At 49.0% G+C, this 18,911-nt stretch overlaps 1 protein-coding gene across 1 annotated transcript; it reads right to left on the reverse strand.

Annotated features, from left to right (window-relative positions):
* Positions 1 to 1,145: 1,145 nt before the first annotated feature.
* Positions 1,146 to 7,446, reverse strand: LOC123854613 (C-type lectin domain family 10 member A-like). The gene is made up of 10 exons (XM_045890070.3): positions 6,400 to 7,446; positions 5,603 to 5,697; positions 4,881 to 4,997; positions 4,478 to 4,573; positions 4,313 to 4,384; positions 4,141 to 4,212; positions 3,878 to 3,964; positions 3,641 to 3,792; positions 3,293 to 3,396; positions 1,146 to 3,154 (listed from the first exon to the last, which is right to left on the reverse strand). The coding sequence occupies exons 2-10, from the start codon at positions 5,667 to 5,669 to the stop codon at positions 2,998 to 3,000; spliced, it is 924 nt and encodes a 307-aa protein (XP_045746026.1). The 5' UTR covers positions 5,670 to 5,697; positions 6,400 to 7,446; the 3' UTR covers positions 1,146 to 2,997.
* Between the last annotated feature and the right edge of the window lie 11,465 nt (positions 7,447 to 18,911).

Here is an 18,911-nt window from a genome sequence, read left to right on the forward strand (position 1 = left end):
GGGAGAACAAGCAGGGGGAGCGACAGGCAGAAGGAGAGGGAGAAGCAGACTCCCTGCTGAGCAGGGAGCCCGATGCGGGGCTCGATCCCAGGACCCCGGGATCATGACCGAAGGCAGACGCTCAACCAACGGAGCCACCCAGGCGTCCTATTTTTGCGACTTCTATGTGAGTCTAAAATTATTTCAAAATAAAAACTTTGATTAAAAAAAAAGAGAGAACCCTACCAGGGTTCGAATTGGAATGGCATTAAAATTATCGGGAGAACTGACATTTTGATGAAACTGAGTCTTCCCACCCAATGGCAGCATGATTGTCCATGTGCTTAGGTCTTGCTTTCTGTCCTTCACTCAGTGACAAGGTCTTCTTCAAATACATTCAAGGCCTGGGGCGCCTGGGTGGCTCAGTTGGTTAAGCGACTGCCTTCTGCTCAGGTCATGATCCTGGAGTCCCGGGATCGAGTCCCGCATCGGGCTCCCTGCTCCGCGGGGAATCTGCTTCTCCCTCTGACCCTCCCCCCTCTCCTCTCATGAGCGCTCTCTCTCTCAAATAAATAAATAAAATCTTTAAAAAAAAAAAAAAATACATTCAAGGCCTATATTTCAGTCTTTGAAACTATTGTAGGTAAAATAGATTCCCATTTTCACGTTAATAGGTTTGTGTCATGGGATTGGTTTTTTCCTACATTTGTTGTTCTTTTCCTCGTCTTGAAGACCATCGCCCCAATGTTGTCCCTCCATTCCATCATCCAAAGCTTCCTTCCACCTTCCTGTTATTTACATTCATTCCCTGCTTTTCCCTTTGCACTCTGTTCTTCTCTGACGTCCATACTCCCTACCTCAGCCGTGCTTTATGTTTATGATATTTTAAGTTTACTCTTATAGCTTCAGTTTTCTCTGTGGTTTCTTCCTTTCTTTAGAAGTGTTATTTTTTTTTAAAGATTTTATTTTTTAAGTAATCTCTACACCCAACATAGGGCTCGAACTCACAACCCCGAGATCAAGAGTTGCATGTGATAACTTTTCTAGAACTCTACACCAAAGGCAAACAGATCAAAGAATGCTCTACAGACTGAGCCGGGCAGATGCCCCTAGAAGGGTTAAAGAAAAAAAACAAACAAACAAACCCTGCAATATCTTTTACTCTTTGCCATGTTCTTTTGTGTCATCCAGCTCTTATTTTATTTTTCTTGAGGAAAAACTATGCAGATAGGTTTTCCAGAAGTAAGACTTCTTTCAAATATAACTTCTACCTCTAGTTTTGTATCAGTTCCATGGTGGTTTTTGCCTCAAGCCCCTGCTAGTTGGGGTGGTTTTTTACGCAGTGATCGCTAACCAATACACCTGAGCATCTTACCGGCTTTTCCCGACAGCTCTGGGCTCTGCCTTTTCTTATCAGCCTAAGTTTACACGGCTTTTAAGCGATGGAAAAGAATTGAACTCAAATGTATGTAAAAAGGAAATGCTCTTTTCACAGTAACATAGGACTGCCCAAGGCCTCACTTAGCTTTCTCCATTCTGCTATGTTAAGATTGCTGAAAATCAGGCAATGTGAAATACATAAGGTTTCGCAAAAGAGTATATCCTGTGAAATTCTAGAATAGGCAAAACCAGTGAATAGCGAAAGAAAGCAGGTCATTCATTGGCTGCCTAGGCACAGGAAGCAGGGTAGACAGCAAAGGGGGGCGGGGTAAGGAAACTTTGGGCTGATGGAAATGCTCTGTATCTAGATTGGGTGGTAGTTACCTAGGTATTTACATTTGTCTAAAGTCATCTCTACTCTTTAAATGGGTATATTTTATTGTGTAGGAATTAGATCGCAATAAAGTTGATTTTTAAGATTTAAAAAAATGGGGGCGCCTGGGTGGCTCAGTTGTTAAGCATCTGCCTTCGGCTCAGGTCATGATCCCAGGGTCTTGGGATCGAGCTCTGCATGGGGGGGCTCTCTGCTCGGCGGGGAGCCTGCTTCTCCCTCTCCCACTCCCCCTGCTTGCGTTCCCTCTCTCGCTGTGTCTCTCTCTGTCAAATAAATAAAATCTTTAAAAAAAATGATTAAAAAAAAAACTTACATTGGCAAAGTTACGGAGAAAGGGAACCCTCCTGCACTGCTGGGGAGAAGCAAACTGATACAGCCACTCTGGAAAATAGTAAGAAGTTTCCTCAAAAAATTAAACATAGAACTGCCATGTGATCCGGCCATGCCATTTCTGGGCATGTAGGCAAAGGGAATGGAAACAGAGTATCAAAGAGACATCTGCCCTTCCATATCCATTGTAGCATTAATTCACAATAACCAAGATATGGAAACCACTGAAATGTCCCTCAGTGGGTGCATGGATAAAGATGTGGTGTGGGTATACAAGGCAACAGTGTCCAGCCATGAGAAAGAAGGAAATCCTACCATTTGCAACAACAGGGATGGACCTTGAGGGCATTATGCCAAGTGGATAAGCCAGAGAGACAGAGATACCGCACCATTCTAAACAGAATGTGGATCGGGGAAAAAAAAAAAAAGGTCAAATTCAGAGAAAGAGAGAGTACGATGGTGGAGCTGGGGAGTGCGGAAATCGGGAGCGGTTCACCGACTTGCACCTCTTAGTTGAATAAGGTCTGAGGATCTCAGGGTGACCACAGTTGCTTACATATTGTATAATTGGAATTTACCAAGAGAGCAGAACTTACGTGTTCTCACATACACGAGATGAATATGTGAAGCTATTAACTGGACGGGGGACCCCTTCCCAGGGTATATGTTTATCAAATCACAATGACGTACAGCTCTAATGTCTTATACCTCCACGCAGCTGAGGTTAAAAAAGCAAACCCTTGAACTCTAGAGAGTCTTCTGGACGCCAAGGAGAAAAACATTCAAAATGGTGGCAGCGCCCCGACGTCCATGGGCTCATTCCTCTCCCCAGGGTCTCGTGAGGGGTCTCACGGGAAGGTCCCCTCCCGCTCCCCGCCGGCTGAGCGGTTCTGCGGGAAGCACCGGCCGCCGCGCTAGCTGGCGGTGCCCAGGCTGGCCTCGCACACCCAGCGGTAGGCCCTCTGGCAGGCATCGTCGTTCCACTTGCCGTCGGGGTGGAAGTGCGCGCAGTCCTCGCCCCCGCCGAGCCCGTGCCCGTGCCAGTCGTCCGGCTGGCCTGGCTTCCAGTTCCTGCAGGGAGAGGACCACAGCCAGCTGGGACGCTCAGAGGGCACCCCGGGGGTCCGGGAACCAGGGGCTGAGGGCCAGAGCCTGGAGGAGCAAGAGTGCAAGGCCGCAGAAGGGCACAGAAAGCCAGGGCGCACTCACTTGAAGTTGGTCTCGTAGTCCGTCCCGTCCACCCATTTCCAGACTCCTTCAGGGTCACTGAGGCCCATCCAGGTGTATGAGCCGATATGGCCCTGCACAAAAGTCTGGGACGACAGAAGGGCAGGGGTGACGTCTCCCGAGCCCCGCCAGCTCCTCGCACTTGACGCGTCATGCCATCTGCTGAGGTCTGGGATGTTTATCTCAGTGCCCCCGCCCATCCAATCTCTGAGGGTGGCTCAGCCGCCGGGCGGTGTCAGGCTCCCCAGGTGATTCCAACCTGCAGCCAAGGCTGAGAACCCCGTCCTTAAATAGGACGCGTCGTGGGACCCGCGCACCAGCGGCGCTCACCTGCTCCTCTCTGGAGTTGATGACCACCAGGTGCGCGCTCTCCAGCTGGCAGTACCTGTCGGCGTCCTCCCAGGTCTTCCCAGAGCCCGAGAACCAGTAGCAGCTGCCCCCGTACTCCAGCCAGTTAGGGGGGCAGCAGGTATTTTGAGAGCCTGCGGGGCCAGGGGTGGAGAGGGTGTGAGACGCCGCGCGCTGGGACGAGCAGGAAATGGGGCCCAGCACCCGCACACCCCTCACCGTTGTTCTTGAGAGCGGCCAACTGGCACGTCAGGGATCTCAGGTCTCTGGCCAACTGCTGGACCCGAAGGAGGGTATCGGAATGACCTGGGACACACGCAGGTGGGCAGTGCAGCGAGTCCCCGGTAGCCCGAGGTCCCTGCGGGGGGCCGGCCCCCAGAAGCTCGGTGCCCTCCCACGCACGCCCCATCCCGGTGCAGGGGAGGCGGGGGAGCAGGGGGGGAGCGAACGGGGGAGCGGGAGGGGGAGCAGGGGGGACTGACCTGCTTTGAGCTCCTTCTGCTCCTGCTCCAGCTTGCTCTCCAGGGAAAACACCTTGTCGTTCAAGCTACGGGCTGCGGGGGAGGGCGCTCAGCACCCCGCGCTGCTCCCACCCCCACCTCTGCCCCGAAAGCCCTCGGCTCCTTCCACACCTGCTCCTGAAGGGTCTCTCACCTGCCTGCAACCCCTGCTTGTGATTTTCCACCTCGGCTTTCAGAGATGTTATCACTTCTTGCAAATGGCCACCTGGAGGACACGGGGACTTGGTGGGTGCTCGAGACTCAGCGCCCCCCTCCCCCGCGGCGCCCCTGTCCGGAACCCCTTCCGCGCCGGGCTCACCCTGGGATTTCAGTGCCTGGACCTGCGCCCCAGTGTTGGCAGTGAAGTTGCTGAAAGTTGCTCTCAGGGTCACCAGGTCCCTCCGACACTGGGAATCTGATGGGGATGGGACAAGCAGTGCTGGGATGTATCACGCCCTCTGTGAGCTGGTGCTGAGCAGGGCACCTGACCTGCCTTGTCTCTCTGGGTCCGCACGTGACCCAACCCAAAGGGACAGGCACTACTGTTACCCAGTATCCGGGATGAGGAAACGAAGTTCCCAGAGGTTAGGCCATTTGGCTACGTTATCCAGCTGATAAGTGACCGAGCTGGCAGCCACCCTACAGACCACTGTCCCTCGCGGCGACCCACCCGCCCGGCGCCCCATGCATTCTCTCCTCCCTGCCCATGCTGCGACCCTCACTCTGGGAGCCGATCACACAGATGCCGACCAGCAGGAGGAGGCTGAGGCCCAGGGAGAACAGGAGAGGCCGGGGGCCAGAGCACAGCCAGTGCAGGAAGGACAGAGGAGGAGGCAGCCCTGTGAGAGAAGACGGGGTCAGGGCAGGAGACTGGGAGAGGAGAGCCCCTGGGGCCTGTCGGGGAGGAGGGCTGGCGCAGGTGATGCTGGTGGGAGGCTGCCCCAGGACGCTGGGGGGCAGGGGACGCCCAGGCCTCTGGCCCCTCCTGGACCAGCACAAGTCCTCGGTCACATGGCCGCTCACACCTGCGGGGAAACACACGTACACAGGCACCCACGGAGTGGGGATGATGGTGATGCGCAAGGTCCCATCACAGTCGGGGAGGGGGCAGAGGGACCCAGACCGAGCTGGGGCAGCCAAGCCCTCCAAGGCTCCCACTCACCTGCACGGTCAGGGTCACGGGTGAGTTTCCTTCCAAACCCAGACGCTCCTCCCCCAGAGAATAGGAACCCAGGCCCCTTGTGGCGCTCCCTGTCCCCGTCCCTGTCTCTCTCAGGACCTTGAATCCTCTTCACACTGGGGTCCCCAGGGCCTGGGGCCGGACCGCCTCAGAATGGGGGACCCCCCACTACACACAGTGGGGGTGCAGATATGACAGCACAGCAGGAATGCTCTACGCAATGAGGAGGGGATCTAGGGAGGGAACGTTTTCCCTTCCACTTACCATTTCTAGACCGCTGGCTTTGCTTCTCACTCTCCAAGGGCTGGAATTTTTCATACTGCACTGACATGCTCAGACCGAGACGGGGGCCGTCAGAGCTGAAAGGCGGGCAGGGCCAGCTGCCAGGCGGAGGCCAGAGCTGGGCCCAAGGGGGAGGCTGGGGCTCCTTGGAGCCGAGGTCGGGACCGGAGTCAAAAGGAGAGACGAGGCTCGTGTTGAGGATGAGCCCAAGGTGGAGAGAGGCTTGGGGATGAGTGTACAGGTAGGGTTGGAAGTGGGGTCAGGACCGGTGTTGGGTGGGGGGCAGGTCGAGCTGGGAATTGAAGGTGGAGGTAAAGTGGGAGGACTGTGTCCTGGCCCCGAGGGGCATCTCCTGCTCAGGTGGGGTTGGGACTCCTATCGGAGCCGTGGATGGGGTTAGGCTCAGCCTGGCGCCAAAGCTGGAAACGAAGTCCAGGGTCAACTTTGGGTTGGGGCTGGAGTGAACGTTCAAGTTGACTCTGAAGTCAGAGCTGTGGTTGGGACTTAAGGGGGAACTGGCTTAGTATTAGGGTCAAGCCTGCGGCCGGGGTGGGGACTGGAATAGGGCTGAGTTTGTGAGTGAGGTTTGGCCGCCATACTTCAAGCCCAATCCAGTGAAGGGAATGGAGGCTGAAATCTGCACTTGGCCATTCAGTCCCCAAGCTGCCCCTTACATTTCCTCCCATTCACTCCCACCTGAGACCCACAGTCCCCGCTCTGGGCTCTCCCTGACATCCTCCCTGTTCCCTTGGTCTCCCCTAAGCACCCAGCCCCGTTACCTGCAGAATGTCCGAAGGCTGCAATTTTGGGGTTCCTTGTGCAGTAATGACCAAAACTGGAAAAACACGAAATCCTGGAGAGCGGAGGTGGGGACAGTGAGGGAGGAGTCACCTGTGACCAGAACCCAGCAGGCTGTCAGCTGGGATCTCACGTGTCCCCGTCTTCAGGCGGTGAAGTGCAGAAGGGATTGGAGCGGGGACTCAGGCAAAGATTGCGTGCGGTGGGGGGTGGGTACGGGGCAGCTCTGCTCTCCTCCTCCGGGGTGTATCTACTCCCTTTCCGCTCGTCTGGAGCCCCCCTGACTTCCTCATTTTTACCATTCTGGAGAAGGGAGCCAGGCCAGAAGGGACCAGAGGTGCAGTTTGCCTATCGCCTCCGCCCACACCCCCTTTCACTTCCTGCGTCTGAAGTTCCCAGAACTGTGTCCCCAGCACTGCACAGCTGGGTCCAGAGGAGCCCATTTCTCTGCTCTTGCTCAATCCCACTGAGTCCTGGCTCATGAGCTTCCCCGGGGGGCCTTGGCCACCATGGTCAGAGCAGGAGGGAAGAGGAGAGGGCAGAGTAGGGTTTCCTGGGTGGGAAAGGGAGGGAGGAGCCAGGAGAGGAAAAACTGATGAAAAATCAAACCTGTAACAGGGATGGGGCCAGACCCATGCCAGGCATTAACCATTCGGTTCCCACGAGAAGCCTGGGAGGCACTTTGGATGGTGGGCTGAGGCCCGGAACTGGGGTGTGGGCTGCCCAACTTCTCAGGCCTGCTGAGCTCAAGGGCCAGAATTCAAGCCCAGCACCCCCTGACACCCTGGCCTGGGAGCTCTGTACGAGAACCTTCTGCAAGAAAGGGAATCCACCGATTCCCATAACCTGCAAATCTCATTTAGGGGGCTGCCCAGAATTCACACACACAATCTTCTTCACAGGAAGGAACTTAAGTGTCTCCAAAGGTAGAGAAGGAAAGCAAATGCATCTTAGATTATATTTTCTATATAAATGGGATTATGTTCTACTTGCCTTTTTTTAAGATTTTATTTATTTGAGAGAGAAAGAGCAGGGGGGAGGGGCAGTGGGAGAGGAAGAAGCCGACTCCCCGCTGAGCAGGGAGCCCGATGCAGGACTCGATCCCAGGACCCTGAGATCATGACCTGAGCCAAAGTCAGACGCTTCACCGACTGAGCCACCCAGGCGCCCCTACTTGCTTTTTAATATTTGGTATTCGGATCGCGTTATTTGTCCCAGGTTGGGTTTTTGGAAGCCAACGCTGAGACTGAAGTTGGGGTGCAAGCTATGTTTTAGGACCGACACCTGAGAGAGGAATAGGGAAGGAGGAGGAGGGGGCAACGGGAGAAGGCACACAGCTGCACAGGCCCCACAAAGCTGCAGCCAACCCACAGGCGCTCTGGGCAATCAAGCTCTGTCTGTCCGAGCTGTCTGTCCGAGCTGTCGGCACCGGGCTGAGCTGGGGCCTTCATAACCCCACCTCGCTCAGGCACCGCGGGCCGGCCAGCCCCGCAGGGCCATGACCTCGGGGGGGGGGGTGGCTGTCTGCACAGGTCACACTCCCCACAACTGGGCCCCAAGTCCTTCCCAGAAAGAGGTAGAGGCGGGGGTCGGGGAGATCGTCCATGTCCGCAACAGTGTTGCATTGTACTCACGTGGTAATCGGGGCATACTTGCCATCTGTGCGTTGTTGGATCTTTCCCACAGAGAACATTCCCTCTGCTCACTCATTTACTCATCCATTCAGAAGGTACCTCCCGAGGGTCTACAACATGCCAGGCACTCTCCTCCGGAAGACGCACACTTCAGAAGCAAACAAACTGACAAAAAAAGGCCAGACCCTCACAGAATTTACATCTTGGCAGGTGACAGATTAAATAAATGAGTGAAATCTATATAATGTCACCTGGTGACATATGGAAGAAAATACAGCGGGGAAGTGAGGTAGGGTCAGTTTTTAATAAGGCCATCAAGAGTAGGGTGTCGGGATCGGCCTTACTGGGAAAGTAATGTCTGGGCAAAAGTCACAAGGAGCTCCAGGAGGAAGAGGGTTCCAGACGAAGGCACAGCAAGTGCAAAGGCCCTGGGGTGGAAGAATGTCTAGTGTGTACAAGGATCATCCATTTGCCAGAGATGCCAGAGATTTTACAGAGAAGTGAGCTAGAGAGGCGAGGAGTAGATGAGTCACAGAGGGAAAACGTGGAGCACCAATTCTTTAGGGCCCTCAGACTATAGTTAAGGATTTGTTTTTACTCTGAGTTAGAGGAGCAGACTGTGGAGGGGTTGGGGCAGAGGAGGGAATGAAAGAGAGGAGGGTGGAAACCGAGAGTCCTGATGAGGAGCTATGATGATATCCGGGTGACAGATATGCCTGGACATGGACACACACACACACACACACACACACACACTAGTTCTCCCAGTCCCCAAAATAAAGTAAACTTAGAGCATTTCCCGTAAATTGCTGACTCCTTAGGAAAAAAACAGCTTTATCCCTGAATTTTGCAATGCCCATGCCTAAAGATAAGTCACGACCTTTTGTGCCTGTGATAATTGTGTGTTTTGCCATCAGGAGCGGACCGATAAAAAACTGTTCACAGCAATCACAGTGCAGAGCTTTCCTCTGAACACCTCCTGTGGTTTTGCTCCGTAAGCCTGTCCACCCAAAGGCTGATTGCCTCGCGGCTACTTTGCAAGTAACCTTCTCTGCTCTCCTAAATGCTTTTGCCTCTCAGACTTCTTTCACGGTGGACAATCCCAGTCCTTTGTGGTCCTATCTTCACTGGGTCACTGCGATTTGCCGATCCTCACGGTCTCACGGGCTGCAGGCTCTGTCCTCTCCCCTCCCCATTGCGAAGCAGCCCATTTCCCTTCTTAATCAGCATCGATCAATCACCTCCAAAGCACAGTTACCTCTACCCCCTACCTAGTGGTGATTTTGAGGAGCCCAAATCAGGTAGGAGTCAAGTGGTATCTTCATATTTCAACAGGACCAAGGCTGCTTTCCCTTGGGGTGGGGGGGCAGTCCTTTCCTTGGGCACTAGGACTTCCAAAGTCCAATGATCCCATTGTGCGGACGAAGAGCAAATGCTCCTCCCGTGGATTGTTGGGCATCGGTGAGAGGAGACGCCACCCTCCCCTGTCCCTTGGCTGGGAGGTGGCTGTGGGGAAGACAGCATCATGCTGGCCGCGGATTGGAGGTGACTACCCCACGGCATGAGAGGTAGTAAACTAATACATTTACGGGCGCCTGGGTGGCTCAGTTGGTTGGGCGGCTGCCTTCGGCTCAGGTCATGATCCTGGAGTCCCGGGATCGAGTCCCGCATCGGGCTCCCTGCTCGGCAGGGAGTCTGCTTCTCCCTCTGACCCTCCCCTCTCTCATGTGCTCTCTCTCTCTCTCTCAAATAAATAAATAAAATCTTAAAAAAAAAAACTAATACATTTACCCCATTTCCAGCCCCCAAGCCCAGAGCCAGCCATCTGATGAGTGGTCTTTTCAGACACATTTCTGCTCGTATTTGTACACCTGTCAACATATATACACTGATGGGGTGGGTTGGTGTTTTCTTTTACACAGATTTTTCTCCATAATGTGTCTGCCTAAAAATGGGTCTTGAGGTTTTCCCACGCCACTGCCCACGGCCTCCAGAGCATACACGTGCCAGACCGTATCTAATGACCCCCTTGGCGATGCATTTTTGAGACGCAGCATCTTTGGCTTTTATAAACAATGCTGAAGTGAACAGGCTCATATATGCCTATTTGTGCTAAGAAGCAAATAACTGCTCTTGCTTAGGTATCTGGAAGTAAAATGAGTGGAAACATGGATCTTAACATTTAAAAGTGTATGCACACTGCCAAGGGGCCCTAAAAAGACATCATCAGTTCATCTCCCCACCGTGTATGGGGATATTCATTTATCCTTTGCAGACAAACCTGTACATTTTTGCTAATATGATGTTCAAGAAATATCTTCTGTCTCATTTCAGTTAACACCTACCTGATGACTGGTTTGGTAGAAACAAAGCTTCGCGTTATAGTTTAGTTTTAGAAACTGTCAGAGACACTTTTATTTAATTAAAGTTTACTATGAGCAACCACAACTGGGAGACAATTGTGTAACAGCTATTCTAAAACAGTACACATGGGGGGCCCCTGGGGGGCTCAGTCGGTGAAGGGTCTGCCTTCGGCTCAGGTCGTGATCCCAGAGTTCTGGGATCAAGCCCCGCATCCGGCTCCCTGCTCTGCGGGAAGCCTGCTTCTCCCTCTGCCTCTGCCCCTCCCCCTGCTTGTGCTCTCTCTCTCTCAAATAAATAAAATCTTAAAAAAAAAAAAACAATAAGTACACTTCAAGAAAATGACTATTTCCCACATTGGCAATGCGTTATGACTTCCCACCATTATCGAAATATTTCTCACAAACCTTGATGTCCATACGAACAGAAAGATGGGCTTTCTACTTCACCTTTGCTTCAGGTGGATTTCCCTTTATAAAGGAAGGCTTCTGTTTCTGGCTTCACATTCTCCTTTTCTCAAAGATGGGACCTTGCATTATTCTGTTTCCATCCAAGAGGTGAGTTTCTCTTCCATGAATAGTGCTTTGTCAGTTTCCCTTCTGTTTCCAGAAGCTTTCCCATTTGGATGTACTCCTTTAAGTACACAATTACCCATCACTTATTTCCCTGTGTTTCACCTCTTCTCCTAGGTGATACACACTCCACCCCTCTTCATGATTTTTATCTGAAAGTCTCTTGTCACGTTTCACCTGCTCTATTTTTATTAGCGTTTATCTAGAATATATTTCCCTGTCTTGATTCGACATGTTTGTGTTGCTTTGTTTTAAACATAAGACCATGAAAAAAAGTAAAATAAATATAAATATATGACCATGGCTTATAAACAGCATGTCACTGGATTTCTTTAACCCAATCTAAGAGTTTCCATCATTTGTTGGAATTAAACCTAATTGCATTTATTATGACAACTGATGTATTTGGATTTAATCCTGCCATATAATTTCACCTTTTCAATCTACCATATTTTCTTTTTTTTTAAGATTTTATTTATTTATTTGACAGAGAGAGAGCGAGCACACAAGCAGGGGGAGTGGCAGGCAGAGGGAGAGGGAGAAGCAGGCTCCCTGCTCAGCGGGGAGCCCAATGCAGGACTCCATCCCAGGGTCCTGGGATCATGACCTGAGCTGAAGGCAGATGCTTAACCCACTGAGCCACCCAGGTGCCCCTCATTTGTTTTTAATAGACATGTTTAATCTCAAGCCTATCTTTTTTTTCTGTCGATATTCTTTTGTTTTCTCACATTTGCTGTGTGCGATCTCAATTTTGTACATTCTCTTCCATTTTGTTCCAATATATTTTTTTAAAGATTTTATTTTTAAGTAATCTCTTCACCCAATGTGGGACTCAAAATCACGAGGCGGAGATCAAGAGTCCCACGCCCCAGCAACGGAGCCAGCCAGGAGCCTCTGTTCCAATATTTTTTAATGATTACTGTTTACATTTAAATAATTAATCCATCCGGAGTTTATCATTTCTGCGTGGTGTGTGAGATGGAAATCTGGCTTGGTTTCTTTCCAAATGAAAAACTGATTTATAAACTATATTATGTTTTATGTTTTCTCCCAACGAATTGAAATAAGACTTGTGTTGAGTTCCTAACTATATTCATATATATTTCTGGGCTGGGAGTCTGTTCCAATGATTTAGTTTCTCTTCTTATGCTCATATCATACTGATTTGATTTCAACGGATTTAGAATAAGTTATCTGAAAGGAATCTATTCAAAACCCCCGACCCCCCAACCCAGCCACACTTGCAAACAACACTCACAGGGGTCTGCACTTGGCCCTAACCCTGTTTTCCCAGGTCCTGGCGCCCTACATTCTTGGAAAGTAGACACCAACTACAAAACATATTCTTCTCTAGCCTGACCACAACCCACACCCTGGACAAGCCCCGGGCAGAACCCCTTGACACCTGCCACCTCCTCTTCTACCTGGCCAAGAGTAGACCCCTTTCCCACATCCTCCACCATGGGCACAGCTGCAACCCTCTCACGTCCTTAAAAACCCCTTAAAAGGCCCAGACAGACGGGAACTCGGAGCTGACATTTCTCTCAAGGTCTGGCCCCTCTCCTCCTTGGGAGACTGACTCAACTCTGTCCTGATCCTTGGTCTAATCTCCATGCAATTCTTTGCCACCTGCATCATGGGCCAACCGAACATTATCTCTCACAATTTTCTAACCCTAAAATTTTATATATAGTTAGGCTTTTATTCTTCTTTGTGAATATTAACGTTATTTTATCCTGCCCCCCCCCCAAATTGTTGCCATTCAGGTCAAAATTGTATTATGTTTATCTGTCATTTCTCTAACTGGCATTTATAGACCACCCCACCCAACCATGATGACAGAAGACGCATCATTTTCAAGTGCATGTGAAACTTCCACCAGATAGACCAGATCATGGGCCACAAAACAAATTTGAACAGACTTAAGCAAGCTGAAATTTTACAACATATGTCCTCGGATCATAATGGAATTAAGCCAGAAAACAATTAGGTAGAAAACAAAAAGATAATTTAAAAATCTCCAAAACCCAAAAATGACACAACGAATTTCTAAATAATCCATGGGTCAAAGAGAAAATCTCAAGAGACATTAGAAACTATTTTAAACTGAACTACAATTAAAATACAACAGGTCAGAATTTGTGGGATGCAGCTAAAGAAATGCTTAGAGATAATTTTATAACATAAAATGCTTATATTAAAAAAGAAAAATGGTCTTGGGGCTCCCTGCTGGCTCAGTCGATAGAACTTGAGACTCCTGATCTCAGGGTCATGAGTTCGAGCCCCACCATCGGGTGTAGAGAGTACTTAAAAATAAAATCTTTTGGGCGCCTGGGTGGCTCAGTTGGTTAGGCGACTGCCTTCGGCTCAGGTCATGATCCTGGAGGCCCGGGATCAAGTCCCGCATCGGGTTCCCTGCTCGGCGGGGAGCCTGCTTCTCCCTCTGACCCTCCCCCCTCTCATGTGCTCTCTCATTCTCTCTCTCTCTCAAATAAATAAATAAATAATAAAATCTTAAAATAAATAAATAAAATCTTTTTTAAAAAAAGAAAAAGAAAGGGAAAAAAAAGGTTTTAAGTCAACATCCTAACGTCCCACTTTAAGAAATTATGAAAAGAACAAAACAAACCGAAAGCAAGCAGAAGAAAAGAAATAAAGCAAAGAGCAAAAATCAATCAAATTGAAAACAGAACAATAGAGAAAATCAATGAAACCAAAAGCTGGTTCTTTGAAAGGATCAATATAATTGATCAACCTGCAGCAGGACTGACAAAGGAAAAAAAAAAAAACAGGGAAAAAACAGAAATTACTAATATCAGGAATAAAAGAGGGAATGTCCTGTTAGACTCTGAAGAGATTAAAAGGATAATAAAGGAACATGGAAAACTCTACGCACAAAATTTTAGTGACTTCAGTGAGACAGGGCAATTCTCCAAAGACCACAAACTACCAAAACTTACCTAAGATGAAATAAATCAAATGAGTAGTTCTGTAACTATTAAAGACACTGAATTCCTAGTTTAAAACCTTCCCAAAAAGAAATCTCTGGCCTAGAGAATTCTACCAAACGCTTCAAGAAGAAACAATACCAATCGTACGGAATCTCGTCCAGAAAAATCGAAGAGAGGGAAACATTTCTCAACTCCTTTGATTAGGCTAGCTTTTTCCCTGCTGCCAAAACCAAAGATAATACAAGCAAACTACAAATCTGCATCTCTTGTGACCATAGATACAAGCATCCTCAACCAAATATTAGTGATGTGAATCTAGCAATGTATCAAGAGTCATGCACTAAAACCAAGGGAGGTTTTCCCAAGGACCCAAGTCTCAATATTCAGAAATCTATCAATGCAATCCGCCATATTAATGATCTAAGAAGAAAATCCATGTAACTGTACCAATTCGTTCAGAATAGGCATGAAACAAAATAACTCCTTTTTTTTTTTTTTGAACTCTCAGCAAACTGGGGCTAGAAGAGAATTTCCTCAACCTGATAAAGGGCATCTACACTAATATGTCATTCCATTGGTATCAGACAAACTCTCCCGGATTTTTCTTCCCTATACATTTAGCTGTAAGATCAGTCTTAACTCCAGGTCTCAAAGTCCAGTCTAGACTAGAGCGAAGCTTCATGCAGTGCACCCAGGATCTGCAAGGACGGGGCCGTAACAGACACCGCCAAGGCTTTGCTCAGATTCCATCCAGATCCGTTCACTCTTGTTCTTCATGGCCAACACCTGTGTCTTTTCGTCGGAAGACGCCATCCAGCTGCTGGAACATGCTGCATCCGGACACACAGAGAGCAGGAAGCATCTTGGGATGTCCATGCTCGCCCACCAATGGCCGTCAGTGCAAGAGTAGAAATACTCCAGATCCCCTGTTCCTGGCACGTCGTGGGGACTGAGCTCGTCACAGACCACCACCATGGGCACAGGACTGTGCTCGAGATCACCTAGACACACTACCTAACGAGTACCTTTCACAAGAGTCTCCCCTCGGGGTCAGCTTCCACCGCACCCTTGTGTGACCTCCTCCTCTTCCTCACCCGGCTTCCCCATTCCCCAATCCCCTACCTGTTTTCCTAGGAACACTTTCTAGCACATCACTTGCACAAAGGTCCTCATCTTGGGGCCTGCTGCTGGTGAATCTAGGACAGGAGTCATGCGCGGTTGTGTTCCCCCTTCCTCTTTCTTTCCTCTTCTCCTCCCGGAGCCTCAAGGGTTGGGGCGAAGGAGAGAGGAATTTGAGGAAGAGACCCATGGTCTGGCGCCATTGTGGCTGGTGGTTAAGACGCTCTTCACAGCAGGCCTCCAACGTGGCCTTTCATGGGGTCTGTGGGTGGTGCCCCTGAGATTCTTATGGGACCCTCTGCACCACAGCACTCCCTCACGAGGAAGACGGATTATCTGGCTGCCCTCCGATGGCCACCATCAGCTCCTGCCCCAGGGTGCAGCTGCACATCCATGGTCTCCTTCAGCCTCCCTCTGCCCCAACTTCTCTTGGGCAGGGTCCTCCCTGTATGGCTCGAGCCTGGCATCCATGAAGTCCACCAGGCTCACATCCCTGCCCCCACCGATAACCAAGTGCAGCCTGAGCCACTCACGCCCGGGGAACCTCCAGCCCTAGTTCTTTGCCTTCAGCTGGCTCCTGTCAAGGGTGGGTCTCTTTCTCCATGATTGTCCTCAAAACTCCTGGAGACACATCCACAGCCTCCCCTAACGCTCTTCCTGCCCCTCTCAAACAGCCGTCCCAACAGCGTCTGCTGGCCCGAGAGTGACATGACTGTCTCTTCCCCGCCTTGCAGACACCCTGGCTCTACTGTGGTTCCCTTTGGACTCCAGCATCTGGCTAATGGGCTGTGGAGAAGCATTTCCCTCCTCCATATGGAGAAAAAAAAAGACTCGCATCTCTTGCCACGTCTAAGAATTCCCTTGAAACAAGCCCCCTAGCCCCCTAGTCCTCTCTTACGGAGGCTGGGAGGAATGGTGCTGCTTTGTTTTGCCACCTCTTGGTAAATCCTGCCTAGATGCATCCGGCTCCGTTGTAAAGGAGGGCATTATCAACAATCATTCTCAGCCTTGGGAATGCAGCCAAATTTCTATAAAAACAGGAAAAGTGTCGCTTAATCTCTCATGTGGCCATGTCACTTCTCTCACTTCCTTAATTGGGCTTTGCCAAGATTTTATTTTTTCATGTGAGTGTTTTGGTAAACAGATCTTCGCTAAGAAGGTAGAAAAGACAAGCTACAGACTTGGAGGAAATATTTGCAGACCACATACCCAACAAAAGACCAGTGTCTAGAATAGGTAAAGAATTCTCTGAACCCCACTCAGTGAAGAGATGACAAATGTAGGCTTTAATGGTTTACACTGTCTTATTCACTTATTGATTTGCTCTTATTCACTTATTGATTTGCTCTTATTCACTTATTGATTTGCTCTTATTCACTTATTGATTTGCTCTTATTCACTTATTGATTTGCTCTCAGAAGGTGCTCAGATATAGTTATTGAAAGAAATTAGTCAAACGCCCCAAAAATACTTTCTAAGCTTTTCAAATAAATTCACTCAACTATAATTACACAATGAGATATTAAAAAAAAAAAAGAATTCTCAAAATCCAACGGTAGAAAAATCCAAGAACCCTATTAGAAAAATGGGCAAAAAGCCACAAAGAGACGTTTCCCCCAAAGAGGATATGCAGATGGGAAGTAAGCACATGAGGGGATGCATGACACCATCAGCCATCAGGGAAATGCAAACTGAAACCACAGCAATAAACTACACACTTACCAGAATAGCTAAAATTTTTAAAATGAATGATAGCAGCCGAATGCAGGTGAGGCTACAGACAAAGGGGATCACTCACGTGCTGGGTGGTTGGGATAGAAAATGGGGTGGCCACTCTGGAAAGCGGTTTGGCACTTTCTTCTGGAACTAAACGTGCAACCACTATATGACCCAGCAATTGTCCTCTTGCATATTTATCCCAGAAAAATGAAAATTTGTGTTCACATAAAAACCTGTGCATGAATGTTCACAGCAGCTTTGTTTGCAATAGTCAAAACCTGAGGCGCTTGGGTGGCTCAGTCGGTGAAGCGTCTGCCTTTGGCTCAGGTCATGATCTCAGGGTCCTGAGATCGAGCCCCGCATCGGGCTCCCTTCTGAGCAGGGAATCTTGCTTCTCCCTCTGCCTCTGCCCCTGACTCGTGCTCGCTCGATCTCTCTCTCAAATAAATAAAATCTTTAATAAAAAAATGAGGTTGTACGTTTTCCTCTGAGCCCGGCTTTTGCTGTGTCCCATAGGTTTTGATGTATTTCTTTCTTTTCTAGATAACTTTCACTTTGAATCATGGTGATAATAGGAAAGCAGCTCTTCATTTACAAACAGCTAAGATGTCGTGGTTCTCTTTTTGTTATTTATACATGAATTTAATTTAGTCGTATTTTATTTTTATTTTTTTTAAAGATTTAATTTATTTATTTGACAGAGAGACACAGCGAGAGAGGGAACACAAGCAGGGGGAGTGGGAGAGGGAGAAGCAGGCTTCCCGCGGAGCAGAGAGCCCGATGCGGGGCTCGATCCCAGGACCCTGGGATCATGACCTGAGCCGAAGGCAGACGCTTAACGACGGAGCCACTCAGGCGCCCCATAAGTATTTTTTTAATCTCTTTTTGGCGTGTATTCAGGTCTTCCTTTGATAGATTGCTGTGGCAAAATTACTTCTAAAAGCACAGTATAAGCAACTTTTATTTTTGCTTATTATTATTCTAGGAAGCCGTTGGCTCCCGCTAAGTTATTCATCTTTCAGAGACCGTTTGACTCTATAAATGTTCTGCTTACTATCATGCAACACGCTCCGGTTTACTCTCTCGGCAAGTGAGTCATTCTAATAACTCAAAAGAATTGCCATTTTCATTTTAGTTTTGTCTTCCTTTTCTCTCCCACCTTGCCTTTAATACAAAGGTACCTTGGATACCAGTGATGAGCCAATATTAACACTTTTTTTTTTAAAGAAATCTTTACAGGCTCGAACTGGTGACCCGGAGATCAAGAGTCACGTGCTCTACCACCTGAGCCAGCCAGGCGCCCCGTGATATGTTGTTATTAACCAAAGTCCATAGTTTGTTTTACGGGTCACTCTGGGTTGTGCATCCTGTGAGGTTTTTTGGGTTTGTTTTTTTTTTTTAAGATTTTATGTATTTATTCGTCAGAGAGAGAGAGAGAGCACGAGCAGGGGGAGCGGCAGGCAGAGGGAGAACCAGACGCCCCGCTGAGCAGGGAGCCTGACATGGGGCTCGATCCCAGGACCCCGGGATCATGACCTGAGCCAAAGGCAGTCGCTTCACCAACTGAGCCACCCAGGAGTCCCAATCCTGTGGGTTTTAACTCATGTATAATGACATGTATCCACCAGTAGAGTGCATACAGAATAGTTTCACTCCCTAAAAATCCCCCAAGCGTCGCCTACTCATCCCTCCTAAGCTCTGAAGCACTTGACATCGCAATAAAGAGGACGCTACAATGACCTTTCTCTCCTCTCTCTGGAAGGTCACCTGACATCTTCGTCACATGCAGAAGCCAACGGTATTGCATCATAAAAAAGTGTAGGGAAAATGCATTTTTGAGGTATGCTGGACGATTGTTACAAACATTGTATCATTTTTCACGCTTTTGAGATGTTCACGGTAGCTTTCAGCTTCATAAAGTTGTGGGGGGGTCTAACTTAAGCAAATATTAGCTTTTGCTAAATTTTATTTTGCTAAATAGTGATGCTTTTGTATTCGTAACGCTATTTTTTTAAGATTTATTCATTTATTTGAGAGAGAGAGACTGCAGTGGGGAGGGGCAGAGGGAAAGGGAGAGAATCTTAAGCAGACTCCCCGCTGAGCGCAGAGCTGGACACAGGGTTCAATCCCATGACCT

The sequence above is a fragment of the Mirounga angustirostris genome, unplaced genomic scaffold (assembly GCF_029215605.1).
Source record: "Mirounga angustirostris isolate CCGP_5_RB_7025 unplaced genomic scaffold, mMirAng1.0.hap1 SCAF_17, whole genome shotgun sequence".
NCBI classification, from domain to species: Eukaryota; Metazoa; Chordata; class Mammalia; order Carnivora; family Phocidae; genus Mirounga; species Mirounga angustirostris.